This window comes from Melanerpes formicivorus, unplaced genomic scaffold (assembly GCF_026170545.1).
Source record: "Melanerpes formicivorus ecotype bairdi unplaced genomic scaffold, bMelFor1.0.p_v2 SCAF_56, whole genome shotgun sequence".
NCBI lineage: Eukaryota > Metazoa > Chordata > Aves > Piciformes > Picidae > Melanerpes > Melanerpes formicivorus.
Genome location: NW_027142408.1, coordinates 322,303 through 350,233, shown reverse-complemented (window position 1 = coordinate 350,233; position 27,931 = coordinate 322,303). Strand labels below are relative to the sequence as shown.

Genomic DNA, 27,931 nt, shown 5'->3' with positions numbered 1-27,931 from the left:
GATATCACCTGTGTGACTGTTTGAGGCTCAGGGGTGGCCTGGTTGGGACCCCCCCAAACACACCCAAGGCAGGAAGGAGCTCCAAAGGGTCTTTATTGGAAGGCACTGAGCTGGGGAGATGTGGAGCAGGGGTCAGGGACAGAACTCCCCTCTCAGGGCTGCCCCACAGTGGGGTCCCCTCTGCCTTGAGGAGGACAGGGCTGAGAGTGAGGGGCTGGAGCTAGGGGGCTGGGGGCTGCCCCATAGCCTAAAGCTGGGAGTGGAGTTGGGGGGCTGGGGGCTGCCTCATAGTATAGAGCTGGGAGCTGGGGGGATGCCCCATTGGCCTGTAGCTGGGAGTGGAGTTGGGGGGGCTGCCCCATGGTCTATAGTTGGAAGTGGAGTTGGGGGGGCTGCCCCATGGTCTATAGTTGGGAGTGGAGTTAGGGGGCTGCCCCATGATCTATAGTTGGGAGTGGAGTTGGGGGTCTGGGGGCTGCCCCATGGTCTATAGTTGGGAGTGGAGTTGGGGGGGCTGCCCCATGGTCTATAGTTGGGAGTGGAGTTAGGGGGCTGCCCCATGATCTATAGTTGGGAGTGGAGTTGGGGGTCTGGGGGCTGCCCCATGGTCTATAGTTGGGAGTGGAGTTGGGGGTCTGGGGGCTGCCCCATGGTCTATAGTTGGGAGTGGAGTTGGGGGGGCTGCCCCATGGTCTATAGTTGGGAGTGGAGTTGGGGGGGCTGCCCCATGGTCTATAGTTGGGAGTGGAGTTGGGGGTCTGGGGGCTGCCCCATGGTCTATAGTTGGGAGTGGAGTTAGGGGGCTGCCCCATGATCTATAGTTGGGAGTGGAGTTGGGGGTCTGGGGGCTGCCCCACAGCCTAGAGCTGGGAGTGGAGTTAGGGGCTTGGGGGCTACCCTACGGCCTATAGCTGGAAATGGAGTTGGGGGCCTGGGGGCTGCCTCATAGCCTAGAGCTGGGAGTGGAGTTGGGGGTCCGAGGGCTGCCTCAGTACAGAGCTGGGAGCGGGGAGCTGCCCCATGGGGTGTGGGTACCTTGGGTTGTGGGAGCTGCCCCACAGGGTGTGCATATGGGTTAGGGGGTGCCCCATGGCCTGTGGGTGCCAGGGGTTGGGGGGCTGCCCCACACGAGGGGGCAGAGCCCCTCAAACAGCCTCCTGCGCCCGCCGGTACTCGAAGACGCTGCCGCGCTCGACGAAGCTTTGGGGTGCCCGCGGCTGCGCTGCCAGCTTGGGGGCACCGCTGCCACCTCCACCGGTGCCACCGTCACCATCCCCAGGGGCCCCAAAGCCACCCCCACCGGGAGTCAGCAGGCGGAAGACATCCTGTGGTGGGCAGAGGACAGGGGTCATGGGGTGCTGGGGGGTGCTGGGGGCACACGGGGGGGCACTGGGAGGACCCTGTGCCGTGGTGCTCACCCCTGGCTGCACGGGCACCGAGGTCTTGCCCCCCAGGTTGATGGTTCGGCCGTCACAGAGCAGCAGCAGGTTGAGTCCTGGGGCACCTGGGCTGCCCCCTGGGGGATATGGCGTGGGTCAGGGGGGGCATGGAGGGGTACTGGGGGGCACTGGGAAGTGATGGGGGCCATAGGGGACCACAGTGGGTCATGGGAGGTGCTGGGGGACCATGGAGGGTGATGAGGGGTCATGGAGGGCATGGAGGTCCGTAGGGGCCAGAGCAACCACTGGGCAGTGATGGGGTGAACTGGGGGGGGGTGCACTGAAGGGCATTGGGAGGCACTGGGGACCATGGGGGGGGGGGTGTGGGGGGTGTGATGGGGGCCATGGGAGGTCCGTAGGGGTCAGAGGGGGCACTGGGGACCATGGGGGTCCCAGCCCTGACCTCTCAGGCCATGGAGCGGACACATTTGGTGCTGGCTCTGCACCATGCCCGTGGGGGCCATGGGGGTGCTGGGGGTCTCAGGGGGTCCTGGGGGTGCCGGGGGGTCCCCACTCACCCCTGAGGCCGTAGGGGGGCCGCGCTCGGCGCTCGCTCAGCACCGCCAGCTCCAGGGGCTCCCGGAACAGCAGCTCCCGCACCACGCCATCGCCCCCCCGCTGCCGGCCGGCGCCCCCCGACCCTCGGCGCAGCTCGAAGCGCTGCAGCACCACCGGGTACCTGGGGCGGGGGGCACGCAGGGGTCACTCCGGGGGTCCGGCCGAGCCCTCCCTCCCCGCTCCCCCCTCAGACCTCCACCCACCGCAGCTCCAGGATCTCGGGGTCGGTGATGCGGGTGTTGGTCATGTGGCTGTGCACACCGCTGCGACCCCCCCAGTGCGGGCCGGCCCCCGCGCCCCCCGCCACCGTCTCGTAGTAGCCCCCCCGGGCCGAGCCGAAGGTGACATTGTTCATGCAGCCCTGGGGAGGGGCGACCGAGGGCGGGGGGGAGATGGACACAGGCACCAAAAGCACGGTTTGACCCCCTACCACCCTGAGGCTCCCAACCCCTTGGACCCCTGCCCCCTAATTCCCAGCACCACAAGACCACCAGCCCCCTGAGACCCCAACCCCCGCTACCTCTAGCATCCTGAGACCCCCAGCTCCTGAGGACCCCGACCCCAAATTCCCAGCACCATGAGACCCCCAATTCCTGTGTCCCATGGCATCCTGGGATCCCCAACCCCTGGGACCCCCAACCCCTGGCACCCCATAATCCCCAACCCTTGGGACCCCAGGCCCCAGCACTCCTAAACTCCAGGGACTTCTAGCCCCCAGGACCCCCAACCCTTGGGACCTCTGACTCCTTTGGGACCCCTAACAACAGACCAGACCCCAAACATCCACAACCCCCAGGACTCTCAACCCCCGGAACCTAGCACCCCAAGCCCCAGCACCCCTGACCCCTGGGATCCCCAACCCCCTGGAACCTTGGCATCCCAGACCCCCAGTACCCTGGACCCTCCAACCCCTGGGCCCCCTGTGTGTCCCCCAGGTGGTACCTGGGAGGCGGCGCAGACCCCAAAAGCTCTGAAGATGACATCGACCACGCGCTGGGAGGTCAGGACGTTGCCTCCCACCACAGCAGCCTCGGGGGAGGGGTCCAGGATGGAGCCCTTGGGGATCAGCACCCTCACCGGGGCCAGGCAGCCCTGAGGGGCAGGGAGTTGTGACCCCTGGGCTCTGCCGCCCACCAGCAGCCCTCTGAGCCTCCCCCCATGGATCCTGCCCCACACCCCAAGGACCCCAAGAGCCCCTCTGGACTTTGCCCTATAGGAGCAGGGGCTCAGGACCCACCCACCCTGGAGGACTGGGGTCCCAGGACCCCCATGCACAACAAGGGATTCTGCTTCCAGGACCCCATCTCCCAACAGCCCAGGGGGTCCCAACATCTGGGGGTCCCACAGCTGTGGGGGCATTCCACAACCCTGGGGGTGGGGGTCCCAGCTGGGCATCCCACAATGGGGGTGTCCTGGAGATCCCACAGCCTGGAGATCCCAAAGATGTGTGGCCCCATAGCCCAGGGATGCCCCAGCTGGGGGCTCCACAGCCTTGGGGGTTTCCCCCAGTTGTTGGGCTTCCACAGTAGGGGGGTCCTGGGGGTCCCATAACCAAAAGACCCCACCAATGGAGGGACTCACAGCCCTGGGGCGCCCCAGTTAGGGGTCCCACAGCCTAGATGAGGATGCCACAGCCCTGGGGCAGGGGTCCCTCACCCCACGGTGGGGCGGAGGTCCATGTCCCACCTGGTTGAGGGGGATGTCCCGTCCCACCATGCAGCGCAGGCAGTAGATGAGGGCAGAGAGGGTGATGGCACGGGGGGCGTTGCAGTTGCCATAAACCTCTGTCCCTGTGCCCGAGAAGTCAAAGGTGGCACTGCCCTGGTAGTGGTGAGGACAGCAGGGGACATGGTGAACCATCTCCATCCCCACTGTCCTCACCGTGGCCCCACCAGGCCCACCAGGGCCATGGTCATAGCCATGGCAGGGATGGTGGAAACATGGTGAGGATGGTGGGGACATGGTGAGGACGCAGTGGGGATGGTGAGGACGCGGTGGAGGACATCAGGGGTGTGGTGGAGGTGGCCTCATGTCTCTCTGAACCCCGTCTCTGGGGATTGGGGGTGACACCCCCATCACCCCTCACCTCCTGGGGGTCCACCTGCACCCGCAGCCGGATGGGCGTCCCATCATCCATGAAGTCCTCGGCCTCCACCGCCATGCCCCAGCGCGCCGCAAAGTCCTTCAGCATCTCCCTGACGGCCACCTCGGCGTTGGCCTGGAGACACGGCGGTGTCACGGCAGGAACAAGGGTCCCCAGGGGGCCCCGGGGGAGTCCCAAGGGGTGGGGGCTCCCACCTGGATGTGGGCCATGTAGGCCTGGACGACGGGCAGCCCGTGGTGGCGGATGAGCTCGGTCACCAGCTGGATGCCCTTCTGGTTGGCAGCCACCTGTGCCCGCAGGTCTGAGAGGTTGTCCTGCAGGTTCCTGCTCCCGCTGCAGCCTGGGATATGGCCCGGGGACAGCAGTGCCTCTGTCACAGCTGTGGGGACAGCGAGAGAACCTGGTCACATCCTGGCCCTGCCAGCCCCAGCGTGTCCTCATCATGGCCTCACCACCCACACCACATCCTCACCGTTCACACTGCAGCCTCATCATGGCCTTGCCGCATCCTCGCTGTCCCCCCTGCATCCCCATCATCCCCACTGCATCCCTGCTGTGCCCACACCAGCCCCACCTCGTCCCTCCCATGTCCCTGCCAGCCCCACCTCGTCCCGCCCATGTCCCTGCCAGCCCCACCATGTCCTCACCATGTCCCCACCACATCTCTGCCAATTCCCACCATGTCCCCACCATCCCTACACCATCTCCATCACATCCTCACTGTGTCTCCACCACGTCCCTGTCCTCTCCACTATCCACACCATGTCCCTGCTGTTCCCCATACCATCCCCACCACATCCCCACCGGGTCCCCAGCACAGACCCTCCTCCTGGAAGACTCCATCCTTCACCAGTTTGAAGGACACAAAGACAGCTCCCTCCTCGCACAGTGCTTTGGAGTGCGGTGGCATGGAGCCGGGCGTGATGCCCCCGATGTCGGCGTGATGCCCACGGCTGGCCACGAAGAACACCGGCCTGGGGACACCCGGCCAGAAGACCTGGGGACAACCCAGCACTGAGACCTGGGCTGGGGGGGGTGTTCCTGCACCTTGGGGAACCTTAGGGGCTCCTGTGCCTCGTGATCGTCACCAGCTTCTTGGGGTCCCCACCAGCTCCTCAGATCCCCATGGCCCCAAAGTCTCCCTGGGGTTCTACCAGCTCCTTGGGATCCCACCAGGTTCCTGGGGTCCTTATCAGCTCCTCAGGGTCCCAACAGCTTCCCAGGGTCTCAGCAGTTTCCCAGGATCTTCACCAGCTCCCCTGAGTCCCACCAGCTCTTTGGGTTCCCCACCAGCTCCCAGCTCTTTGGAGTTCCCAGCAGATCCCCAGGGTCCCACCAGCTCCCCATGGGCCCACCATCTCCTTGGGTTTCCAACATCCCCCCGGGGTCCTACTGGCTCCCTGATCTCTCCCCCACCTCCCCAGGGTCCCACCAGTGCCCTCGGGGGGTTCCTGCAGCTCGGGGTGCCCCGGGGGTCCCGCACTCACAGGGGTGATGACGGTGAGGTCAGGGAGGTGGCTGCCCCCCGCGCAGGGGTGGTTGCTCAGGATGACGTCCCCCTCGTGAAGGTCCTCACCCAGGTTCCGGATCTGTCAGGGCACCAGGCTGGGCTCAGCGGGTCCTGGACTGGGGTAGGGTTGGGCTGGGGGAGGGCTAGGGGGGTCCTACCTGGAACTGGACGGTCTCCTGCATGGCCCCCAGGTGGACAGGGATGTGGGGGGCATTGGACACCAGCCCCCCGTCCGGCCCGAAGAGCGCGCAGGAGAAGTCCAACCTCTCCTTGATGTTGGTGGAGATGGCTGTGCGCTGCAGGATGCGGCCCATCTGCTCTGCGGGGCGGGGGACACACAGGGAGCACCCTCAGGAGACAGACCCCCCACCCCAGCCCAGCCCACTGCCCCACAGAGCTCCCTCCCCCGACCCATCGCCCCCCAGCCCCACCTGCGATGCTCATGAAGCGGTGGGAGAAGATGGAGAGCTGGACAGGGTCCAGGTGGGGGCCCACGGCCTGGGGGGGCCCTGAGCCCACATCGATGGAGATGTCACCGAAGGGGGTGAGGCTGGCAGTGCAGCCTGGCTCCACCACGATGGTGCTGGTGGTGTCACCAGGAGATGGAGAAGGGGAGAGTTACTTGGGGTTCCACTGGCTCCCTAGGGTCCCCTTCAGCTCCTGGAGGTCCCACCAGCTCCTCAGGGTCCTCACCACTGCCCGTGTTCCCCACCAACTCCTTAGGGTCCTCATCAGCTCCATGGGATCCTCATCAGTTCCTCAGGGTCCTCACCACCTAGCCAGGGTCACCACCAGGTCCTTGGGGTTCTCACCAGCTCTCTAGAGTCCCCACTAGCTCCTCTGGGTTCCCATCTGCTCCTTGAGGTCCCCATCAGCTCCTCAGAGTCCTCACCAATGCCCTGGGGTCCTCACAAGCTCCTCAGTCCCACCAGGCCATCAGGGTCCCCACCAGCTCCTAGGGGTCCTTACCACCACCCTAGGGTCCCACCAGCTCCTTGGGGTCCCATTGTCACCCTGGAGTCCCTACCAGCAACTAGGGCTCCTGATGTCACCCCAATGTCTCCATCAGCTTCCTGGGGTCCCACAAGATCCTTGGGCTCCCCAGCAGCTCCCTGAAGTCCTGACCATGTCCCTTGGGTCCCACTGTCACCCTGGGGTCCCTCTGGTGTCCCCACCTGTTCTGGTCGATGAGGATGGCAGGGCCAGGGATGCTGTGGTCACAGGCCAGGTCCTGCAGCAGGAACACAGGGGTCTCCAGGTACCCCCCTTCGAAGTAGCACTGGGTCACCTGTGGGGCCAGCAGGTCACCCCTAATGTGCCACCCCAGAGTCCCCCAGTCCCTCCCAGACGCCACTGGTTCTTGGGTTCCTACTATCTCCTTTGGGATCCTGCTGTCACCTTGGGGTCCTGCTGTCACCTTGGGGTCCCCATCAGCTCCTTTAGGATCCTGCCATCCCCCTGGGGTCCCCATCATCTCCCTTGGGGTCCTGCTGTCACCTTGGGGTCCCCATCACCTCCTTTAGGATCCTGCCATCCCCCTGGGGTCCCCATCATCTCCCTTGGGGTCCTGCTGTCACCTTGGGGTCCCCATCACCTCCTTTAGAATCCTGCCATCTCCCTGGGGTCCCCATCATCTCCCTTGGGGTCCTGCTGTCACCTCGGGGTCCTCAGGGTCTCACCATCTCCCTGGGGCTCCCCCCATCTCCCTCGGGGTCCCACTGTCACAGCAGGTCACCCCCAGTCCCTCCCAGCCTCCCGTCTGACCGTCTCCTGGCGGGGCGGCTTCCCGCTGGGTGCCAGGGGGGTCTCGCAGCGGATGCCACTGGTGCCAGTGCCCCGCACCCGGACGTCATCCACCAGCACCGGGCGCTGCGGGATGGTGAAGCCAAACTCCACCTGGTACCTGTGGGGGGCATGCAATAAGTGGGCACCAGAGACCCCCGGGCATGGGGTGGTAGGGTCAGGATGACGGTCATGGTGCCAGGATGGGGGTCATGGGGCTGGGGTGGGGGTCACAGTGCTGGGATGGGGATTATGGTGCCAGGATGCGATTCATGGTGCCAGGATGGGGGGCTGGTGCCAGGGTGCTAGGGTGGGATCATGGTGTCAGGATGGGTACGGTAGTGCCAGGATCAGGGTCATGGCATTGGGACAAAGACTGTGGTGCTGGGATGGGGATCATGGCACTGGGAAGCAGGATGGCAGTGCCAGGATGAGGGTGGTGGTGCCAGGACAGGGATGGTGATGCCAGGATGTGGGCTACAGCACTAGGAAGTGAGATAGTAGTGCCAGGATGAGGATGGTGGTGCCAGGACAGGGATTGTGGTGCAGCACTGTAATGAGGGATAGTGATGCCAGGCAGGGATGGCAGTGCCAGAAGGATGGTAGTGCTGGGAGGTGGATCACAGCTCTGGCAAAGGGGCTGGCAGTGCCAAGACGAACCGGCTGGTGAAGGCAGCATAGAAGTCACCGGCACGGCAGGAGCTGGCAGTGGGTGGGTGCCCCTTGGCAGAGCACATCAGGGCACAGTCGGTGCCCTCGTAGCGCAGGTGCAGGAAGGCTTCCGTGTGGATCTGCTCCCTGTGCCACAGCCCTGTCAGTGCTGGAGGGGGTGCCCATCCCCCGCCCATCCTGGTGCCCATTCTGGCGCCCCCGGTGCTCACCCGGTGAAGCCCTGCGCCTGCAGCGCCTCCTGGCACTGTCGCTCCAGCGCGGCGATGCGCTCGTCCAGCTGGGCAAAGGCAGCCGGCTCGTAGCGGAGGGCACAGGGGGTCTGTGCCTCGTGTACCACATCTGCCAGTGCCAGCCCATAGGCTGACAGCACCCCGCTGTACCTGTGCCACGGCCATGCCAGCTGGTGCCAGCACTGCCACTGCACCCCGACCCACCCACAGGGACACCCGCAGGCCTGGTGACAAGGAAGCTCCCCATGTCCAGAGCCCGTGCCCAGGGGCACCCCCAGACCCCACACCCAGGGGCACCACCAAAACCAGCACCCAGGGGCACCCCCAGACCCCGCACCCAGGGGCACCACCAAAACCAGCACCCAGGGGCATCCCCCAACCCTGCACCCATGGGCATCCCCCAGACTCATTACCAAAGGCATCCCACAACACATACCCAGGGGCACCCCCCCACAAGGGTACCCCCAGACCCCACAGGCACACCACTAACCCCACACCCACAGGTACCCCCAGACCCATCACCCACGGGCACCCCTGAACCCAGCACCCAGGCAGCTCCCTTTCAGTGGTGCCAGCAGAGGGGCAACAGAGCAGTGGAACCTCAGAGAGATGGTGGGGACCTCCCATGTGCCCCCAGCCCACTGTCCCCAGCCCCCTGGCAGTGCCCCCAGCAGCACCCACTTGTGGATGAAGACGCGGGCCATGCCCAGGGCCCGGGCGATGGCACAGGCGTGCTGCCCGCCCGCGCCCCCGAAGCAGGCCAGCACGTGCTGGGCGGTGTCGTGGCCCCGAGCCTGGAAGGGAGGGGGACATTGCCAGATGCTGACACTGGCACCCGTGGGACCCCCCCACCCTAGCCTGAGGCCACCCTTGGGGTCCCCACCAGTTCCCTGGTGTCCCACTAGCAGCTTGGGCACCCCATCACCTGCTGGCACCTTGGGGGTCTCTGCCAGGTCCTTGAAGTCTTCCTGTCACCCTGGGGTCAAGCTGGCCCTTTGGGTGCCCCTGCCAGCTTCTTGGGGTCCTGCTGTCATTCTGGGGATCCTCATCATCTCCCTGGGGTCCCGCTGGCACCTTGGGCCCTGCTGTCATCATGGGGTCCCCATCACCTCCCTGGCTTCCTGCTGTCACCCTGGGGTCCCTGCCAGCTGCTTGGGGTCCCACTGTCACCTTGTGGTCCCCACCATCTCCCTGCGATTCCACTGCCACCCTGGGGTCCCTGCCATCTTCGTGGGGCGCCATTACCACCCCCTGGTCCCCACCACCCGTCGGCGCCACCCCACCTGCGTCAGGGCGCGGATGGGCCGGCACATGGCCTCGTTGGCCACCCGCACAAAGCCCATGGCCACCTCCTCCACGGAGAGCGGCTGGCGCGTGGCGGCGGCACCGGTGCCGGCAGCGGCGTGGAAGGCGTCGATGGCGGCGGCCAGCTCGCGGAAGGCGCGCGCCGCCGTCTCGCGGCACAGGGGCTGGTCCTCACCCGGGCCGAAGATGCGTGGGAAGAACTCGGGCAGCAGGCGGCCCAGGCACAGGTTGGCATCGGTGACGGTCAGCGGACCCCCTGTACCCGCATGGGCGTGGTGAGGGTGCTGGCACCTGCTGGCACCACACGAGGACCACCCTGGCACAATGCTGGCACCACGGGCACTCACCTTTGCGGTAGCAGGCTGGGCCAGGATGGGCACCTGCTGACTCCGGGCCTACCACATACAGCCCGGACCTGGAGGGGAGACGCTGGTGGGAGCAGGAGGGACCCGGCTGTGCCATGGCCAAGCTGCACCTAGGCTCTGCCAAGCCCCATTGTGCCTTGCTGAGGCACCCATGGGTGCTCAGGGCACGTGAGCCACCCACCACAAAGAGCCTGGTTTCAGAGGGCAGATGCCAGCGGGAGCAGCAGGGTCTTGGCTGTGCTGACCAGGTTCTGCCAAGTCCCCTTGTCCCACCCACCCACCACAGCCGAGCCAAGCCCAGGCTCTGCCAAGTCCCACCACGCCCTGCTGAGGCACCCATGGGTGCCAGGTGCCCCCCACCCACCTGAAGAAGAGGCGGGAGCCTCCCCCAGCCGCCACGGTGTTGATGTCGAGCTGCGGTGCCTGGATGCTGATGCCAGCGGTGGTGGCCTCGAAGACGTGTTCGTAGGCACCCGCGAAGCGGCTGACATCGGTCGAGGTCCCTGGGAACGCGCAGCTGAGCCCTGCTGGCACCTCTGCCCACCTTGCCCACCCCCTCCCCCCTCCCAGGCCTGCCCTCCAGCCCCGCTCACCTCCCATATCGAAGCCGATGACGGGCTGGGCATGGGCACGGGGGGTGGTGACAGCGTAGCCAACCACGCCGCCCGCCGGGCCCGACAGGATGGCGCGGGCACCGCTGAAGTGCTGCATAGGTGTCAGGCCCCCGTCCGAGCGCATGAACAGCACCGGCACCTCCTGCGGGCACGGGATGGGCACCCAGGGGTGGGCATGTGGGGTGGGTGCTTGCAGGGGTTCCGATGGGATAGGCTCTCATCAGGGGTCCCAGTAAGATAGGTACCCATGGGGGGGTCACAACGGGATGGGCACCCATGGAGGATCCTGGCAGGGTGGGTGCCCATTGGGGATTCCAATGGGATGGGTGCCCATGGGATGGATGCCTGTGAAGTGTCCCGGTGGGATGGGTGACCGTGGCAAGTTCTAGCAGGGTGGGTGCTCGTGGGACCTCTAATAGGATGGCTGCCCGTGGGGATTTTGGTGGGATGAGTGCCCATTGGCATCCCAACAGGGTGGGTGTTCATAGTGGGGGTCCTAACGGGATAGGTGCCCATGGGGGTCCTAATGGGATGGGTGCCCGTGGTGGGTCCCAGAAGGGTGGGTACCCATGGGGGTTCCAATGAGATGGGTGCCCATGGGACTCCTAATGGGATGGGTTCCCACCAGGGGTCCCAATGGGATGGGTGCTGATGAGTTCTGGTGGAACGGTGCCCATAGGAGTGGGGCTGCAGCAGGATGGGCACCCATAGGGGGGTTCCTGGCGGGCTGGGCACCGTGGGGGTGCCGCTGGGCACACTGACCTGCAGCTGGCGAGTGAAGCCGGCGCGGAAGCTGCGCAGGTAGCGGTGGATGCAGGGGGTGAGGTAGGCATCTGCGCAGGCTGTGTACCCGCGTGGCACTGCCCGCACCATGCCCGCCACGGCCGATGACAGCGACACGTGCTGGAAGCCCAGCTCGCGTGCTAGTGCCCCGACTTGCTCCTCATGCCCGGGCCAGCTGCCGTGGGGGGACACGCACCGCGGTATGGGTTGGCCGTGTCTCACCCACCCCACCGTGCCCCCCATGCCCCCTGGCACTCACGCGTAGGAGTGCAGCAGCAGCACGGCCAGGCTGGTGATGCCCCGCGCCAGCACCCGCTCCAGCTCCTGCCGCAGCGCTGCCAGGTCCAGCGGGCGCTGCACCTGCAGGGCACCTCCCGTCGAGCCTGGGGACAAGCCAGTGGGTGACATCCGGGGGTCCGCTGCGCCACCTAGTGTGTGTCCTCCTCCCGCCCATGCCGTGGCGGTGCCGGTGCCCACCTTGCAGCAGCGGCATGGCCTCGGTGCCCGGGAGCTGGCAGCCGGGCTGGTGCGGGATGAGCCGCTCGTCCACCTCGATCACTTCCTCGTACAGCACCTCTGGCACTGCCACCTCCTGCAGTGGCACGGAGCTGTCACCCGGGGGGCCAGCAGGCAGCCCCTGACATGCCAGCCACCCGGGGACACGGTGGCCTGGCTGCCGCTGGCTCCCAGCCGTCCGCGGGCACTGGCACATGGCCGTGGTTGGCGCCGGGCCGTGGCCGCGACCCAGCGGCGCTCACGGGACGCAGTGCCCGGGATCCGGTGACTTCCCGCTGCCACCCGCGCCAAGGACATCGGCGGCGGGCAGAGGACACTGAGCTGGGCCCCACCGAGCCCGGCCGGTGTGGGACACATGGGGATGCAGTGCCCCGACCCTCCTCTCTGTGGTGCACACGGGGACGTGCCAGCCCGAGCCGGCACCACGTGGGTCATGTGGGGACGCAGTGCCCTCGGCCTCGGCAGTCACAGGGACACGGTGCCAGCCCGGGTCCGGGCAGTGTGGGTCACGAGGACATGGCACCACAGCACGGGACAGCGTGGGGCAGGGATATATGCCACTCTGAGCCTGGGTGGTGTGGGTCACAGGAGCATACCACCACAGCACAGCACCTTGTGGGGCAGGGAGATGTGCCACCTTCAATCCAGGTGGTGTGGGTCACAGGGATATGCCACCACAGCATGGCACGGTGCTAATCACAGGCACACGCCACCCCAATCTCAGAGTGGGTCACAAGGATGTGCCACCACAGCATGGCACAGTGTGGTCACAGGGATGTGCCACCACAGCATGGCACCATGTGGGTCCCAGGGCCATGCCAGTCTAAGCCTTGATGGTGTTGGTCACACCAGGATGTGCCATCCCAGCCCCAGATGACATGGGTCACAGGGATGTGCCACCTCAACCCCATGTGGTATGGGCCATGGGGAGCTGCCACCTCAACCCCACAGCAGTCAGCGGGTGCCATGGTGGTGCCAGTGTTGGTGCCAGGCCTCACCAGGTCAAAGATGTGGGGCCGGGCCTGGCTGCCGATGTGCAGGAGGTCGCGGAAGCCACGGGTCACCAGCAGTGCCAGGCGCTCGCCCTGGCGCTCCAGCAGCGCGTTGGTGGCCACCGTGGTGCCCATGCGGATCCATTCGATGCCAGAGGTGTCCAGGGGCTGGTCCCGTGGCACTGGCACCCCTGTCTCCTGCCAGCACCGTGGGCATCAGCCCCCAGCCCCACTATGGACCCCAAGACCCTCCACAGACCTCTAGCTCCACCATGGACCCTCAGCCCCACAGCTCCACCATGGGACCCCAGCCCCATGACCTCACTACAGCCCCTCAGGCCCACCACAGCCCCTCAGCCCCATGGCTTCATCATGGATGCCCAACCCCACCTGAGACCCTCAGCCCTGCCATGGACCCTCAACCCCAGAGGTCTACCATGGTCCCCTACCCCTGTGACAGCACCGTGGACCCCCAGCCCCACCACAGACCATCAGACCCATAAACCCCACCACAGACCATCAGCCACCATGGATCTCTGACCCCACAGCTCCACTATGGACCCCCAGCCCCAGTGTGGACCCTCAGCCCTTCCCCAGCTCTGCAGCCCCACCACAGCCCCCCAGCCCCATGGCCTCCCTGTCCCAGGGTGAGCACAGGGTCTGGGGTGCTGGGGCATGTAGGACATTGGAGGACCTTGGGGTGGGGGACGTCTTGGATAGGATCCAGGTGGGGGCTCTCAGTGGGAGGGTGCCCAGGGTCGGGGGTCCCAGGACGAGATCCTGGGGGAGGGTCCTGAGGAGGGTCCCGGGAAGGGGGCGGGAGGGGGGCGGGAGTGTCCCAGAGAGGAGGGTCCCGGGACAGGGAGTCAGCAGATTTCGGGTGTCCCAGGGGAGGGTTCCCAGGGGCTCCGGGGAGGGGTCCTGGGGCTGTTCCAGGGGAGTCTCAGCAGGATCCAAGCAGTCCCGAGAGTGTCCCGGGAGTTCTGGGGGGGGTCTCAGCGGTCCGGGGGTGTCCCGGGGAGGTCCCAGGGGGTGTCTCAGCGACGTCCTGGGGAGGTGTCGGGGGTCCCAGAAGGGTCCCGGAGGCGTCCCGGGGGTGCCCCCTGGCCGCACCTCCTCCAGGACGCGGCGGATGCCCTCGGTGGGGGCGTCATCGTAAGCGGGGTCCTCGGAGAGCAGCTTGAGGACGCGAACGCGGCCGCCGGGGCACCGGGCGAAGACGTCGGTGAAGGTCCCGCCGCGATCGATGGCGAACTGGAACCCACTGGGAAGAGGAGCTGCCGCCGCCGCCATAGCGGGACCGGAGCGGACAGGACTGGACCGGACGGCTCAGGACGGGACTGGACGGCTCGGGACGGGACCGGACGGCGCGGTAGGGTCCGGTACGGCTCGATATGGATCCGCACGGTCCGGTACGGCTCGGTACGGCTACTGTACGGTACCGCTCGGTATAGTACCGTATGACACGGTACGGCACCGGACGGCCCGGTACAGCCCGGAACGACCCGGTACGGCTCGGTATGATCCGGTACGATACCGTAAGGCTCGGTTCAGCTCAGCTGGGCTCGGTTCCGTCCCGATAGGCCCCCGCCGCACCCGCTCCCTCCGCCGCTCCTGCCCGGACAGCGCCGAGCCGCGGCCCCCCGGAGGGCGGGGCCTGAGCGGGGGGCGTTGTCGGCGGGGGCGGTGCCACTAGGCTGGGAGGCGGGATCTCGGGACGTGATTGGCGGACAGGGGGCGGGGACATAACCTGGTGCGTAGTGGGAGGAGCTGTGGTGTACTAGGTAGAACTGGGGAGTATCGGGAGGCACTGTGGAGGCGCCGTAGAATACTGGGAGGGACTGGGAAGGCACTGGGAGGGGCTGAGGGGCACTAAAGAGGGACTGGGGTGTGCTGGGAAGGACTTAGAGGCCTCTGCGAAGCACTGAGAGCTTACTGGCAAGCTACTGGCAGGCACTGGAAAGAGAGTACCACCGCCGCAGGCATGCCGCCAGGGCAGGGCGTGGCCTCAGTTGGGGGCGTGGCCTGACCTCACCCCCTCATTGGCTCTTACATTGTGGGGCGTGCTCTGAGTCCCCGCCGTCCCGCCACCGCGCCGTGCATGCCGGGAGCCCGGCGCGGCGCGGCACGGCGCGAAGATGGCGGCGGCGGAGCTGCTGTCGGATGAGGGGTACCGGCTGGACGGGCGGCGGCCCAGTGAGCTGCGTAAGGTGCGGGCCCGCATGGGCGTGTTCGAGCAGGCCGACGGCTCGGCATACATCGAGCAAGGCAACACCAAGGTGCTGGCCGTTGTCTACGGGCCCCATGAGGTGAGCGGCACCGGGCCTGAGCTACCTGCGACCCTCCGTTAGCTCGAGGTCCTACGTTACCTCGAGGCCCCCCCCCAGCCCCCCAAAGGTCTCCCAGCTTCCCTGGGCCTGGCCTCTCCGGCCCTGACCCCCGACCCGAGGCTTGACCCGGGCCCCTCCGTTTCCCTCCGGACCTGAACCTCCCCGGCCTTGAGCCCCTTAGGCTTAACCCCCTCTGGGACCCTTCGGTTCCTTTCCCCTCTGGGCCTGACACCCCGCCCCGGGGCCCTTGGGTTCCCTTTCCCTTCGGGGTCCCCCCGTTCTCACCGGGTGCCGGTGCTCTTCCAGCTGCGGGGCTCCCGGAGCCGGGCGCTGCCGGACCGGGCGCTGGTGCACTGCCAGTACAGCCTGGCCGCCTTTAGCACCGGCGAGCGGCGGCGGCGGCCCCCCCACGGCGACCGACAGACGGCGGAGCTGGCGCTGCACCTCCGGCAGACCTTCGAGGCCGCCATCCTGACCCAGCTGTACCCTCGCTCCCAGATAGACATCTACGTGCAGGTGACCGGGCGTACTGGGACGGGCTGGGGGCGTACTGGGACGGGCTGGGGGCGTACTGGGACGGGCTGGGGGCGTACTGGGACGGGCTGGGGGCGTACTGGGAGGCACGGGGGGTATTGGTAGAGCACTGGGAGGTGACTGGAGCGCGCTAGACGGGACAAGGGGGACCACTAGGAGGCACTGAGTGTTTCCTGGAAGGGACTGGGAGGCCTTAGGAGAGCAGTGGCTGGGCACTGGGAAATAGAGAGAGGGACTGGGGGCCACTGGGATGGGACTGGAGGCCAGTGGGAGGCACTAGGGAAGCACTGGGGTGTGCTGGTGATGCTGGGATACTGGTGAGGACACCTGGGGTCACCAGAGGTGGGGGACACACACCAGTGGTGGACACCTGGGGATGCTGGGGGAGATGTTGGAGGGGCACACCCGGTGCCATGGGGGGAGTGTTCCCAGGGGACACCTGAGGATGCCAGGGAGGGGACACCAGTGGGAGACCCCTGGGTGCCATCCCCTCCCCATGTGCCCACAGGTCCTGCAAGCGGACGGCGGCAATTACTGCGCAGGGGTGAACGCAGCCACGCTGGCGCTGATGGACGCTGGCATCCCTATGAAGGACTTTGTCTGTGCCAGCTCGGCTGGCCTGGCGGCAGACACGGCGCTGGCAGACCTGAGCTGGCCTGAGGAGGCGGCTGGGGGCCCGCAGCTGGCACTGGCACTGCTGCCAGCCTCGGGGCAGATCGCCCTGCTGCAGCTCAGCGCCCGCCTGCACCAGCAGCGCCTGGAGATGGCACTGGATGCGGCACTGGCGGCCTGCCGGGCACTGCACGCCGTGCTGGATGCTGTGGTGAGGGAGAGGTTGTGCCAGGCCAGCCAAGCGCTCGGGGACTGACACTGGCACTGGGGGGTGTGGGGGATGGCACTGGTGGTATGGTAATAAAGGGCTGTTACTGGGTGCCGTGGTGTGCTGTGTGCCAGGTGGGGCCATGTGCTGTGGTGTGTGCCATGTGCTATAGCAAGGGGACCTGGGGGGTTGGTGACAGTGGCTGGAGAGGAGCCAGTATGTGCCCAGGTGGCCAAGAAGGCCACCAGCAGCCTGGCCTAGAGCAGCCCCAGGCTGGGCAGCAGGAGCAGGGCAGGGATGGTGCCCCTGGACTGCAGGCACTGGGAGGCTACCTCTGGAGTGCTGGGCTCAGCTTTGGGCCCCTGACTCCAAGAAGGACCTTGAGGGGCTGGAGGTGTCCAGAGGAGGACAAGGGAGCTGGGGAAGGGTCTGGAGAACTTGTGAGGAGCAGCTGAGGGAGCTGGGGGTGTGGAACCTGGAGCAAAGGAGGCTGAGGGGAGACCTTGTGGCTCTCTGCAAGTCCCTGAGAGGAGGCTGGAGCTAGGTGGGGCTGAGATCTCTTGTGCCAAGTGTTGGGCCAAGAGCAAGCAGCCTCAAATTGCCTCATGGGAGGTTGAGGTTGGCCATGAAGAAGGATTTCTGCCCCTTGAGGCTTGTGCAGACCTGGCCCAGGCTGCCCAGGGCAGTGGTGGAGTCCCCATCCCCGGAGGGGTTTCCAAGCCCTGGAGCTGTGGTGCTGAGGGCCATGGCTTGGTGGTGCCCTGGCAGGGCTGGGTCACTGGGTGGACTCCATAATCCCAAAGGTATTTTCCAACCCATCCCAGCCTATGACTCTAGATGGCAGTTTCTGCTTTGTCAGTGCACAGCAGAAGGCCACGGTGCCAAGCCCTCCTCCAGGAGAGATCAGTCAGCCAAAAGAAGCTCCACCAAAGCAGTAATTGAGATAGCAGAGGTTTAAGCAGGTGCCTACCCCATGCCCAGCCGGTGCAGAGCCAGGTGTCGCCGGTGCCCGTCCCTAGTGGCGCTGCGGGCGGGTGATGACGGTGGTGGTGACGGTGATCTTGTTGACCGTCAGCCCCCCGCTGCCGTAGGAGTCCAGCTGGGCCTCTCGCTGGTACTTGGAGACCTGCTGGGAGGAGAGCAGCTCCCACACCGATACCTTCTGCTCCTGGAACTGGCCGAAGGTGAGGTAGGAGCCCTCGGACTGCAGGAGATCCATGGTCTGCTGGGCAAGCTGCCTTTGGCTGCCCGCCGCGATGCTGACCAGCTCCTGCAGGGGCAGGGACCCTGCGCGGTAGAGCTGCAGGAGCTCCTGCCTCTTCTCCTCAGGGATGCACCTGGAGAAGAGCAGCTCCCACACAGAGACCTGCCTGCCCTTGGATTCATCTGTTGACATCTTCACTGTGGTGGACTTCAGGGTCTCTTCCCAGGTCCTGTCCTGCACATGAGAGTCCTCAGCTTCTACAACCATTGCCCTTGGACCTCTCTCGCTTGCAGACTGCTCTGCTCTTGCTGCTTCTGCCTTGGTCACAATGGTGCTGACCACCATCTTCACCTGCTCCAGGGTCAGCTCTCCTGCTTGGTAGAGCTCCAGCAGCTCCTTCCTGTTCTCTTCAGGGATGTACTTGGAGTGGAGCAGGTCCCACACAGAGACCTTGTGGCCTTGGAACTCTCCAACCTCCATGTCAACCACTGTGGTCTTCAAGGCTGTTTCCCAAGGTTCCTCCTTGGAGGAGTCCTGACCATCCTGCTCTCCTGGTGGCACGGTGTCCTTGTTGGAGGCCTTGGCTGAAACCTGGAGCTTCCTTCTCGTCGATGCTTTTTTCTTGACCAGCGTGGTGACCACCGTTGTCATCTGCTCTAAGGCCAATGTCCCTGCGCGGTAGAGCTGCACGAGCTCCTGCCTCTTCTCCTCAGGGATGTAGTCAGAGAAGAGCAGCTCCCACAGAGAGACCTGCCTGCCCTGGAACTCATCCACTGATATCCCAACTGTGGTGGACTTCAGGGTCTCCTCCCAGGTCCTGTCCTGCAAGTGAGTGTCCTCAGCTTCTACAACCATTGATTCCTCACTTGGATCTCTCTCATTTGCAGACTGCTCTGCTCTTGCTGCTTCTGCCTTGGTCACAATGGTGCTGACCACCGTCTTCACCTGCTCCAGGGTCAGCTCTCCTGCTTGGTAGAGCTCCAGCAGCTCCTTCCTGTTCTCTTCAGGGATGTACTTGGAGTGGAGCAGGTCCCACACAGAGACCTTGTGGCCTTGGAACTCTCCAACCTCCATGTCAACCACTGTGGTCTTCAAGGCTGTTTTCCAAGGTTCCTCCTTGGAGGAGTCCTGACCATCCTGCTCTCCTGGTGGCACGGTGTCCTTGTTGGAGGCCTTGGCTGAAACCTGGAACTTCCTTCTTGTAGATCCTTTTTTCTTGACCAGTGTGGTGACCACCGTTGTCATCTGCTCCAGAGTCAATAGCCTTTCACGGTAGAGCTGCAGGAGCTCCTGCCTCTTCTCCTCGGGAACATACCTGGAGAAGAGCAGCTCCCACAGAGAGACCTGCCTGCCCTGGGACTCCCCAGCTGGCACCTCAATGGTGGTGGACTTCAGGATGTTGTCTTGTGTCGAGAACTCCTCTCCATCCTCCCCTGCCTTTGGCGCCACTGCGTGTGGACTTCTGGCGCTGGCCAGGAGCGTGGCATTGGCAGCCTCTGTCCTGTTGACGATGGTGGTGACCACGGTAGCCACCTGCTCTGTGGTCAGGATGCCCGCTCTGTACAGCTCCAGCAGCTCCTGCCGCTTCTCTTGCGGGACGTAGCTGGAGAAGAGCAGGTCCAACAGGGAGACGTTCTGCCCCTGGAGCTCCCCGGCAGTGACCGAGATGGTTGCAGACTTCAAGGACTTCCTCAGCTGTTGCTCCTGGGACTGCATTTCCTGGGCTGGTTGTGAGGGTCCCACCTCGGGGGTGGGTCCGGCTGTGGATGAGCCCAGATCCCCTCTTTGCTCTTCAGCCCTGGCGATGGTGGTGGTGAGGATGGTGACCATCTCGGGGATGGTGACCGTCCCCTCCTTGTATCTCCTCAGCAGCTCCTCCCGCCGGAGCTCAGGGATGTGGCGGCAGAAGAGGAGCTCCCAGAGGGTGACGCTCTGGCCCTGGAAGAGCCCCAGGCTGAGGGTGGTGCGGGTGCTCTGCAGGGCTTCTCGGGCATCCTTCGACAGCTGGTGGAGCACTGAGCTCTTGTCCATCAGCTGCAGCATCAGCAGCCCCGTGGCCGGGTCGGGCACGCAGCGGCGCAGCAGCTGCAGGTAGGTGAGGTTCTCCTGGGTGTTGGGGTCGAAGCAGCTCCTGGTTTGGTTCTTGGGGTCACACAGACACCGGCACAGCTCCGGGTCCAGGTAGCCGCGCTGGCAGGCCAGCTCCGCGGGCAGGCGGCCGTGGCCGGGGACGAGGATGCCGCCGGTGGCCAGCTGGGCCTCGAGCAGGCGCAGGCCGTGCTCCCGGACGATGAGGCCCCGCCGCATGGCCTGGAGCAGCGACATCCTCTGCCCCGTGCAGGGCTCCGCGTACCCTGCCACCGCCCCCTCGGCAGACAGCAGCTTCTGGTGGAAGTCCCTGCCGATGAGGCCTTCGGCCAGCGCCTCGGCCACCGACAGCTTCCGGTTCCTCACCGGGTCCACCAGGAGCCCCGAGGCTGCCTGTGCCTCCAGCAGCACCAGCGCCGTGCCCGGCGTCAGGAGCCCCCTCACCATGGCCTCGTAGATGCTCAGCTTCTTCTTCGTGCCCTGGAGGAAGACTCCAGCTATGAAGCTGCCTTCACCCATCTCCGTGTGTCCACCCGCAGCCAGGGTCCTTTCCATGTCGTCGTTCTGAGGGGGTCCACGCAGGTTCTCCATTGTCCCTGCAGCCACTGCGTTTGTCTGGGGAGAGAGGAGATGACCTCAGAGGGCTGCAGCTCCTCCCCTATGAGTACAGACTGAGGGAGCTGGGGTTGTGCAGTCTGGAGAAGAGAAGGCTCTGAGGAGACCTCATTGTGGCCTTCCAGTATCTGAAGGGGGCTACAAGAAAGCTGGGGAGGGACTTTTGAGGGAGTGATAGGACTGGGGGGAATGGAGCAAACAGAAGTGGGTAGATTCAGATTGGATGTTAGGAAGAAGTTCTTCCCCATGAGGGTGGTGAGACACTGGCACAGGTTGCCCAGGAAGGTGGTGGAAGCCTCATCCCTAGAGGTTTTTCAGGCCAGGCTGGATGTGGCTGTGAGCAACCTGCTGTAGTGTGAGGTGTCCCTGCCCATGGCAGAGGGGTTGGGGCTGGCTGAGCCTTGAGGTCCCTTCCAGCCCTAACAACTATGATTCTATGACTTGGTGAGACTCAGGTTCTCCTGGGCGTTCTGTGTCTCCAGCTCTCACAGCCACTACTTTAAAGCTGCTGTCACAAGGTGCCAGCAGGAAGCATGGACACTGTTCCTGTCCCTGTGCTCTCAGAGCTTCTGGGCTGGCAGACTTGGCTGGTGGTCAAGAACCAGTGAGAAACCTTCTGATACCACTGCCATCAGTGACTTGCTGCAGGTCACCTTCTGCTCTGGTCCACTGCAGCCATCACACTGCTGCTCATGGGTGCGTGGTGAGCATGGTGCCAGCAACACAAGCCTGGCTTCTGCCTGTCCATGGAGATCTTTGTTCTTGCTGTGGAACCCTACACCACCAGGCAGAAGGTGAGACATGGGAATGGTCATAGTGATGGTGAGACCCACATGGATGTTATTTGGGCTCTGCTTGTCCTAAGGCCACCAGGTTGGCAGAGCTCTCAGGTCTCATCCTGCCACTCTTCTCCAGAACCAGGGTCTGATGCCATAGGTGTGCTGGCAGCAGTCCTGGCCCATGGTGGTGTTAGGTCCATGGTTGGACTCAATGAACTTGGATTCTGTGACTTCTGACCTGCCTGTGGCCATTGTCCCAGCAAGGGCTGCTCAGCTGCTGCCAGCACCATCCCTGGGCCAGTTCCAGCAGCTGGGGACAGGGTAGGACCTATGGAGGGTCTGCCTGACCAGGTCTGCTCCCTGCAGCAGGGCTGCCATGCTCCCTAGAGCAACAGGACTGGGGAGAGTGATGGTCTGGCCAAGCCCTCCAGTCCTGGGCTGAGCTTCATAGATCATAGAATCCCAGACTGGGTTGGGTTGAAAGTGACCTTCAAAGGTCACCCAGTCCAACCCCCTGCAGCCAGCAGGAGCATCTCCAACCACAGCAGGCTGCTCACAGCCCCAACCAAGCTGACCTGGGATGGTTCCAGGGCTGGGCCATCTCCCACCTCTCTGGGCAGCCTGGGCCAGGCTCTCCACACCCTCCCAGGGCAGAATTTCTTCCTCATTTCAAGTCCAAGTCTTCCTCTTCCAGTCTAAACCCATCACCACTGGTCCCATCTCTGCACCCCTGACGAAGGCCCCTCCTCACCTTTCCTGGAGTCCCTTTTCCCCCCGTTTGTCTCGCCCTCTATCTCCAGCTCTGTGGTGGCAGGGGCTGGACCTCCCTTGGGTCTGTGCAGCCATCCTTGAGGGTTGTCTTGTGCCCTCTCCTGGCGTCTTCTGGGAGCCCTGCAAACCTTCAGCAGCTGGGGCAGCAGCTGCCTCCCTAAGCGGCAGACGGAAGCCTGCAGCCTGTCAGTGGTCACACCCACGGCCTGTAACTCACCAGGAGGGGCACTAATGACACCTCCAGCTCCTTATCGGGATTAATGGTCCCAGGCTTCACCAAACTGGTCCTGGACTCCCTGACTCATGGTTTTTGATGGCCTCAATATCAGGCTGATGCTGGTGAGGATGGGGAGCAGGGGAAGAGGTTCACTCCCCAGTCACAGGCCAGCCCCTGCGCTGCTGGGGACCCTGCCCATCGCTCCAGGCTCTTCTCCAGCCAGCTCTGCACCATGGACCAGCTCTTCAGCCCTCCCTGCACTTGGTCCTGAGCCTGATCAGGTGCTGTGTCATGCCCTGGAGTTGGTGACACTTCTGTGGGACATGGTTGATGCCTGGTGCCACCCTGTGCTGGGAAGATGTTGCCCAAGCACCAGCTGGCATTGGCTGAGCTCTAATCAGGCTCCTGGTGCTGGGCTGGGCTGCAGCTCCTGGGGCAGGAGCTGAGCCTCCTCCAGAGCTGCCACCACAGCCCAGACCAGGAGGTCCCACTGGAAGTGGTTTTCTAGCCAGAGCAGGCACAGTGGCCTGGTGGTGCCATGGTCCTGAGCCCTGCCCATGCCCTAAGGACTGGCATCATATCAGCTCCCATCCTGGCGCTTGTCCTGAACCATCCTGCCACCCAGCCAGGACTCACCACACCAACCTCCTGCCCTGGTACCCAGCCAGGACTCACCACACCAACCTCCTGCCCTGGTACCCAGCCAGGACTCACCACACCAACAACCTACCCTGGTGCCCATGGGCACAGGTGGACCCCACCATGCTGGTTCCTCTCTTCCTGTATCCTGATGCCCAGATCTGCTCTGGCACACAAAGCACTTCTCATGGAGCAGCAGCTCCAGCCCACCCTGGTGCCACTCTGTCACTGTGTCCCCTCTTGGCAAGGACCAAGTCCTGCCTGGAGACCTCTTGCTCACCACCCCATAGACCTCAGCAGCTTCCCTCCAGCACCAGGAGCTGGAGTACAGGTGAGGTCCCACAGCCCTCACAGACCCCTGGCATTGCATGGAGGTGCCACCCCAAAATGGGGCTGCATGGTGGCCCTGGTGTCCCCTCCAGATAGGCTCTGTCCTACCTAGTATCCAGAGCTCCTCAGCAGATTCTGATCCTTCTCCTCCAGGAGGAGCAGCCAGGACCAGCTCCTGATTTAAATCCTCCCACCCTTGCCCCGGGGAGGACACGGTGGCCCTGCCCTCTGCTGAAATGCTGGAGCTGAACCAAAGTATGGAGGTCCAAGCACCACCCACAGGAGCAGAACCAAAACAGAGGTCCAAGCACCACCCCCAGGGTCATGGCAGCAGCAGGAGCCCAGGTGGAGTGGCAGGAGCTGGGACACGGTGACCAGCCCTGGAGCAAGGCATAGAGCATCTCTCACTGGAGCTGTGATGGGTTTGGAGGGTGCAGAGGTGGTGTGGGGCTCCTGGACTCTGCCACCACCTCCTTCTGCAGCTGCCCAGTAAAACTGCTAATGGCCTGCCCTGCACAAGGTCCCTCTGCCCTGAAGGTCTCCATGGACCATGGGTTGGGGTGGAAGGAACCTTCAAAGGTGGTTAGTGGTGGTCAGTGCCTGTGGCTGAAGCAGCCCTGAGATGGAACCTCTCCAGTCCTGGTGAGCTCCTGCCCGCTGCTGTGGGCACACCTGCCCAGGAGCATGGGGAACACAGTGATGGAGCAGGTGGTGATGAGCCATATAGTGGTGGAGCCCTTGCTTGCAGAGGGCTTGGGCTGGCTGGCAGAGGCGTGTGCCTGCCCTTGTGCCACACGTGGTGTGGGTGGCTCAGCGTCCCTGCCCATCCTTCCCCCGTGTCCTGCTGTGGTGGTGCATTCCTGGCTGCGTGGGTGCCACCAGACTGGATCATCTGCACCTCTGAGTCACCATGGCCCTGGGGAGGGCACCAGGGCAGGAGCTCCAGCTTTTCTCATGGGAAGGTGAGCACAGGTCCCCATGGTCTTTGTCCCCTCCCCAGGAGCCCTTCCTCAGCAGACCTTAGTTTTCAGCCTGGGCTTTGTGCTGCTTGGAGGCATGGAATCATGGATGGGGTGGGTGGAAGAGACCTTCAAGCTCCTGGAGTCTGGCAACTGACCCAGCACTGCCAGGGCACCACCAAACCATGGCCCTCAGCACCACAGCTCCACAGCTTGGAAACCCCTCCAGGGGTAGGGACTCCACCACTGCCCTGGGCAGCCTGAGCCAAGCCTGCACAAGCCTCAAGGGGCAGAAATTGCTTCTCATGGCCAACCTCAACCTCCCCTGGGGCAACATGAGGCCAATTCCTCTAGGCCCAAGAGCTCTCAGCCTCACCTGGCTGCAGCCTTCTCTCAGGGGCTTGCAGAGAACCACAAGGTCTCTCCTCAGCCTTCTTTGCTCCAGGCTCCACCCCCAGGTCTCCCAGCTGCTCCTCACAAGCTCTCCAGACACTTCCCCATCTCCCTTGCCCTTCTCTGGATACTTCATAGCTGACCTTCATTAATTGCAGCTTCTTCCCTGTATCTGTTCTTTGTGGTCCCCCCCCCCCCCCCCCCCCCCGTTCCTCTGACTGCAGCCAGAAGGAGGCTTCTTCGAGCCACACCAGTGACACTGCATCACCACCTGGAGCTGTCCCAGCTCCTTTAGACACCTCCGTGGTGGCTGGTGGCTTCCCTTGGAGAAGGCCACTTTGGCTTATTCCCAGAAAGGCTGTGGTTCATCTCCCCACAGGGGATGCCCCATGGGGCTGGAGCCCAAGTCCATTATGAAGGACACACCAGGACGCTCTCCATGACTCCTCTGGCCAGGTGTCCACCCAGCAGCCACCAGCTGCAGGGAACTGCAGCCCCTGGGGCGGCTGAGGTGACCTGAGCTGCTCACAAACATCCCCTGTGGTGACTGGGCTCTGACCGTCACCATCACCTGCTGCAGGCGGATGTCCCCGGGCCGCCCCACCTCCGCCTGGGGTGACACGAAGGTCTTGGGGTGCCTGAGCCGCCGGCGCGTGCTGCCTCCACCTCCCCGCACCCCACGGGGAGCACACGGGGCCACAGGGTGTCCCTTGGCCTCTGTGACTCACCAGCTGCTGCTGCAGCTTCCCAGGAGCGCTGGGGCTTGGCTGGCTGCAGGTGGTGGCCCAGCCTCAGCTACCGGAAGGTGTGGGTGGCCCTGGCTGCAACGTGGGGAAACAAACTCTACCGCCCTGGGAGCGTTGTGAAGCAGGCATGGCGCAGGGGCGGTGCAGGAGCGTTTCTCCACACGGCTTGCACACCCAACAGCGCTAGTGAGGGATTTATGTACTGTCAAATCATACGTATCATCATCATCATAGGATGGGGAGATTCAGATTGGGTGCTAGGAGGACGCTGTTCTCTGTGAGGGTGGTGAGAGACTGGCACAGGTTGCCCAGGGAGGTGGTGGAAGGCTCATCCCTGGAGATTTTTCAGGCCAGGCTGGATGTGGCTGTGAGCAACCTGATCTAGTGTGAGGTGTCCCTGCCCATGGACCATGAGATGATCCTTGAGGTGCCTTCCAACCCTGACAATTCTCTGATTCTATGATATTCATTATAATTCCACAGAAGGGTGGGGTTAAGATAATTAGTTCTAAGAACCTATTTACATACCCCCCCCCCAAATTCCTTCCGTCAGCTGTCTGTTGGTCATGTGTAGGGGTCTTAGGATGGAGCAAGCAGTCTTCATCATGATGGTACTTCTCACCTTGTACCTCTGAGCTGCTCTGGCTGCTTGTCCTTCCATCATCTTCTTGCCAGGTGTCATAGCCCTATCCTTGAACAGATACTTTCCTTTATATGGCAGTTGATAATGAGCTGTTTTATCAAGCCTGCATCCTGATAACGAGCTACTTTCTCAGGCCTACTAGTTCCCATTATAAGATAGCTAAAATAGTTTACTAAACATCTGCAAGGTCGGATTCAAACAGCTGCAGAGTCAAACCCTAAAGTGATTTTGCTGTTATATTCTGCTAGACATGCTTTTTAACTAATACTTAGTCTAATACATATACCTAATACTATCCTCATACTAATGCCTAATCTAATACATATATTACCTAATCTAATGCCTCTACCAGCTGAAGCAGCTGTGGGCCCCATTAGAGCTGGGAAATGGCTTCCCAAGGGTGCTTCAGCGCCAGGAGGCTGGGGAGGGCTGATCCTTCAGCTGGGTGCTGATGCCACATCCTTCCAGCTGTGATCCAGCTGTGGATGCAGCAGTGATCTTGCAATGGTTCAGCCATGATCTAGCTGTGGTCTAGTCACAACCTAGCCATGAACCCAGTCATGAGCCAGCAATGGTCCAGCCATGGTCTAGTCACGATCCAGCTATGATCCAGCCATGGATGCAGCCAGGATGGAGGAGTGGGTGAGGTCACTGGATCTGCCCTGGCCAAGAGGAGGACAGCTCTGGAGACACAGAGCTGCATAGCAAATGTTCCCCAGCACTGAACACTTGTCTAGGCGAGGCTTTTACTTGGAGAGGTTGGACCAGATGACCCTTGAGGTCTCTTCCAGCAGAGGATTCCGTGACTCTATGACATCTGCAAGCCTGGGCCGGGGCCAGGAGCCCCGTGGTGGTGGCCAGTAGGTCAGTGTGTGGGAGATGCTGTTGGTGCACAGAGAGATGCAGGCTGTAGGGCTGGAGATACGGTAGTGGCTTTGGATGGGCGCCACTGGAGTGTGTTCTCCCCTCCTGGGTGTGGTTCCCTCCTGCTCCCGACGTTCGGTTTCTCCTGCCCTCTGCTGGTCAATACCCAAATAGTCTGTCCCAGCTCGCGCTGCTGGCCTGAGCTGCTTTGGGGGCAAGATGGCTTCTTCCCTCCGGGGCCTTTTCCCTGCCTAGGCCATCATCTGCTGGCTCTGCTCCAGCTGCTCTCCTCCTGGGTTCTGCTGCAGCTCCTGCAGCTGGTGCATGCTCCACCAGGATGAATAATTCAGCACCAACTGCTCCTGCCATACTTCTGGCATTCCCCAGACGTGGTCACCTGCCTAGCTCCCACCGTGAGCTCCTCTGGTGGCCCCAGCACTTGAGCTTCTTCTTGCCTTTCCTTCCCTTGGAGCATCTGCAGCTCCTGCCTCTGCGATGTCCCCACAGTTTAGTGTCCACCCTGTGCAGACCCTCTCCCTGCTGCTCCTCCACCACCTGTTTTTGGTGGCAAACAGAAAATACTCATTCTCCACCCACCGTGTCCATGGCATCTTTGGGTTTGTGTCCCATCTGCATGCCAGCTCAGGACCTGCCCTGGCTCCTGGATGCAGAGGACATTGTTCTCCCCTTGTGGGCTCCCTGTAGGCAGCCTGGATCCTCATGTCTCATGACTGCTCTCTGTTGCCATTCAGGGGAGTGGGGCCTGGGGCTGGCAGGATGATTTTTAGCTGTGTTGTGGCGGCAGTTTTAGGCTGGCGCCTAGGAAATTTTCCACAGATTGAGCAGAAAGTAATAGAGTGGAAAGGAAATTAGCACTGGATGCAAAAGGAAAGTAGTGATAAGGTCTAACTAATGGCATTGGCCTGGTAACTAACATAAAGATAGTTGTATAAACAAACTTTCTCTCCTGGTTTCTTTGTTCCAGTTGAGACTAGCTGGTTGCTTCTCCTAAGCCCAAGAAAACCACAAAAGCCAGCCAGGAGGGGAAAATGAGGACAACCTGAAGGTGACCTGAGACAACCCAGCCTGATTCCAGCTCCCTGAGAGAGGACAGAGCACAAGGGGTGGG

General features: G+C 63.5%; 3 protein-coding genes across 6 annotated transcripts; 1 reads left to right on the top strand and 2 right to left on the bottom strand.

The window, feature by feature from the left end:
- Window positions 1-75: 75 nt before the first annotated feature.
- On the bottom strand, window positions 76-14,776 carry OPLAH (5-oxoprolinase, ATP-hydrolysing). Of its 3 annotated transcripts, none has more exons than XM_068161080.1 (27): window positions 14,408-14,776; window positions 13,984-14,301; window positions 12,877-13,068; window positions 11,840-11,954; window positions 11,622-11,745; window positions 11,342-11,537; window positions 10,559-10,721; window positions 10,330-10,468; window positions 9,948-10,015; window positions 9,579-9,856; window positions 8,977-9,089; window positions 8,275-8,445; window positions 8,054-8,191; window positions 7,376-7,514; window positions 6,787-6,899; window positions 6,043-6,194; window positions 5,770-5,930; window positions 5,589-5,690; window positions 4,924-5,098; window positions 4,296-4,480; window positions 4,084-4,215; window positions 3,684-3,818; window positions 2,940-3,089; window positions 2,201-2,358; window positions 1,958-2,118; window positions 1,419-1,516; window positions 76-1,325 (listed from the first exon to the last, which is right to left on the bottom strand). In XM_068161080.1, the coding sequence occupies exons 2-27, from the start codon at window positions 14,161-14,163 to the stop codon at window positions 1,146-1,148; spliced, it is 3,918 nt and encodes a 1,305-aa protein (XP_068017181.1). In that variant the 5' UTR covers window positions 14,164-14,301; window positions 14,408-14,776; the 3' UTR covers window positions 76-1,145. The 3 variants fall into 3 exon arrangements, with proteins under 3 accessions (XP_068017181.1, XP_068017182.1, XP_068017179.1); XM_068161081.1 differs by having other exon boundaries at window positions 13,984-14,298; XM_068161078.1 differs by having other exon boundaries at window positions 13,984-14,776.
- An 82-nt stretch (window positions 14,777-14,858) lies between these two features.
- On the top strand, window positions 14,859-16,659 carry EXOSC4 (exosome component 4). Its single transcript, XM_068161082.1, has 3 exons — window positions 14,859-15,179; window positions 15,507-15,716; window positions 16,243-16,659. Exons 1-3 carry the CDS (start codon window positions 15,009-15,011, stop codon window positions 16,600-16,602), a joined length of 741 nt encoding a protein of 246 aa, XP_068017183.1. The 5' UTR covers window positions 14,859-15,008; the 3' UTR covers window positions 16,603-16,659.
- An 833-nt stretch (window positions 16,660-17,492) lies between these two features.
- On the bottom strand, window positions 17,493-27,928 carry LOC137452572 (epiplakin-like). Of its 2 annotated transcripts, none has more exons than XM_068161076.1 (2): window positions 25,918-27,928; window positions 17,493-20,461 (listed from the first exon to the last, which is right to left on the bottom strand). In XM_068161076.1, exons 1-2 carry the CDS (start codon window positions 25,975-25,977, stop codon window positions 17,570-17,572), a joined length of 2,952 nt encoding a protein of 983 aa, XP_068017177.1. In that variant the 5' UTR covers window positions 25,978-27,928; the 3' UTR covers window positions 17,493-17,569. The 2 variants fall into 2 exon arrangements, with proteins under 2 accessions (XP_068017177.1, XP_068017178.1); XM_068161077.1 differs by lacking the exon at window positions 25,918-27,928 and adding an exon at window positions 23,306-23,388.
- Between the last annotated feature and the right edge of the window lie 3 nt (window positions 27,929-27,931).

What these genes read in the sequence shown, in the direction of transcription:
- OPLAH (XM_068161078.1), bottom strand. Translation starts at nt 14,163, where the DNA reads ATGGCGGCGGCGGCAGCTCCTCTTCCCAGTGGGTTCCAGTTCGCCATC. An exon ending in GGCCCCACATCTTTGACCTG is followed by an intron (nt 11,955 to 12,876) that starts GTGAGGCCTGGC and finishes GTGCCACTGCAG; the next exon opens with GAGGTGGCAGTGCCAGAGGT. An exon ending in GGCTCCCGCCTCTTCTTCAG is followed by an intron (nt 10,016 to 10,329) that starts GTGGGTGGGGGG and finishes TCTCCCCTCCAG; the next exon opens with GTCCGGGCTGTATGTGGTAG.
- LOC137452572 (XM_068161076.1), bottom strand. Translation starts at nt 25,977, where the DNA reads ATGACACCTGGCAAGAAGATGATGGAAGGACAAGCAGCCAGAGCAGCT. An exon ending in GAGCAGCTCAGAGGTACAAG is followed by an intron (nt 20,462 to 25,917) that starts GTGAGAAGTACC and finishes CTCTCTCCCCAG; the next exon opens with ACAAACGCAGTGGCTGCAGG.
- EXOSC4 (XM_068161082.1), top strand. Translation starts at nt 15,009, where the DNA reads ATGGCGGCGGCGGAGCTGCTGTCGGATGAGGGGTACCGGCTGGACGGG. An exon ending in TTGTCTACGGGCCCCATGAG is followed by an intron (nt 15,180 to 15,506) that starts GTGAGCGGCACC and finishes GTGCTCTTCCAG; the next exon opens with CTGCGGGGCTCCCGGAGCCG. An exon ending in AGATAGACATCTACGTGCAG is followed by an intron (nt 15,717 to 16,242) that starts GTGACCGGGCGT and finishes ATGTGCCCACAG; the next exon opens with GTCCTGCAAGCGGACGGCGG.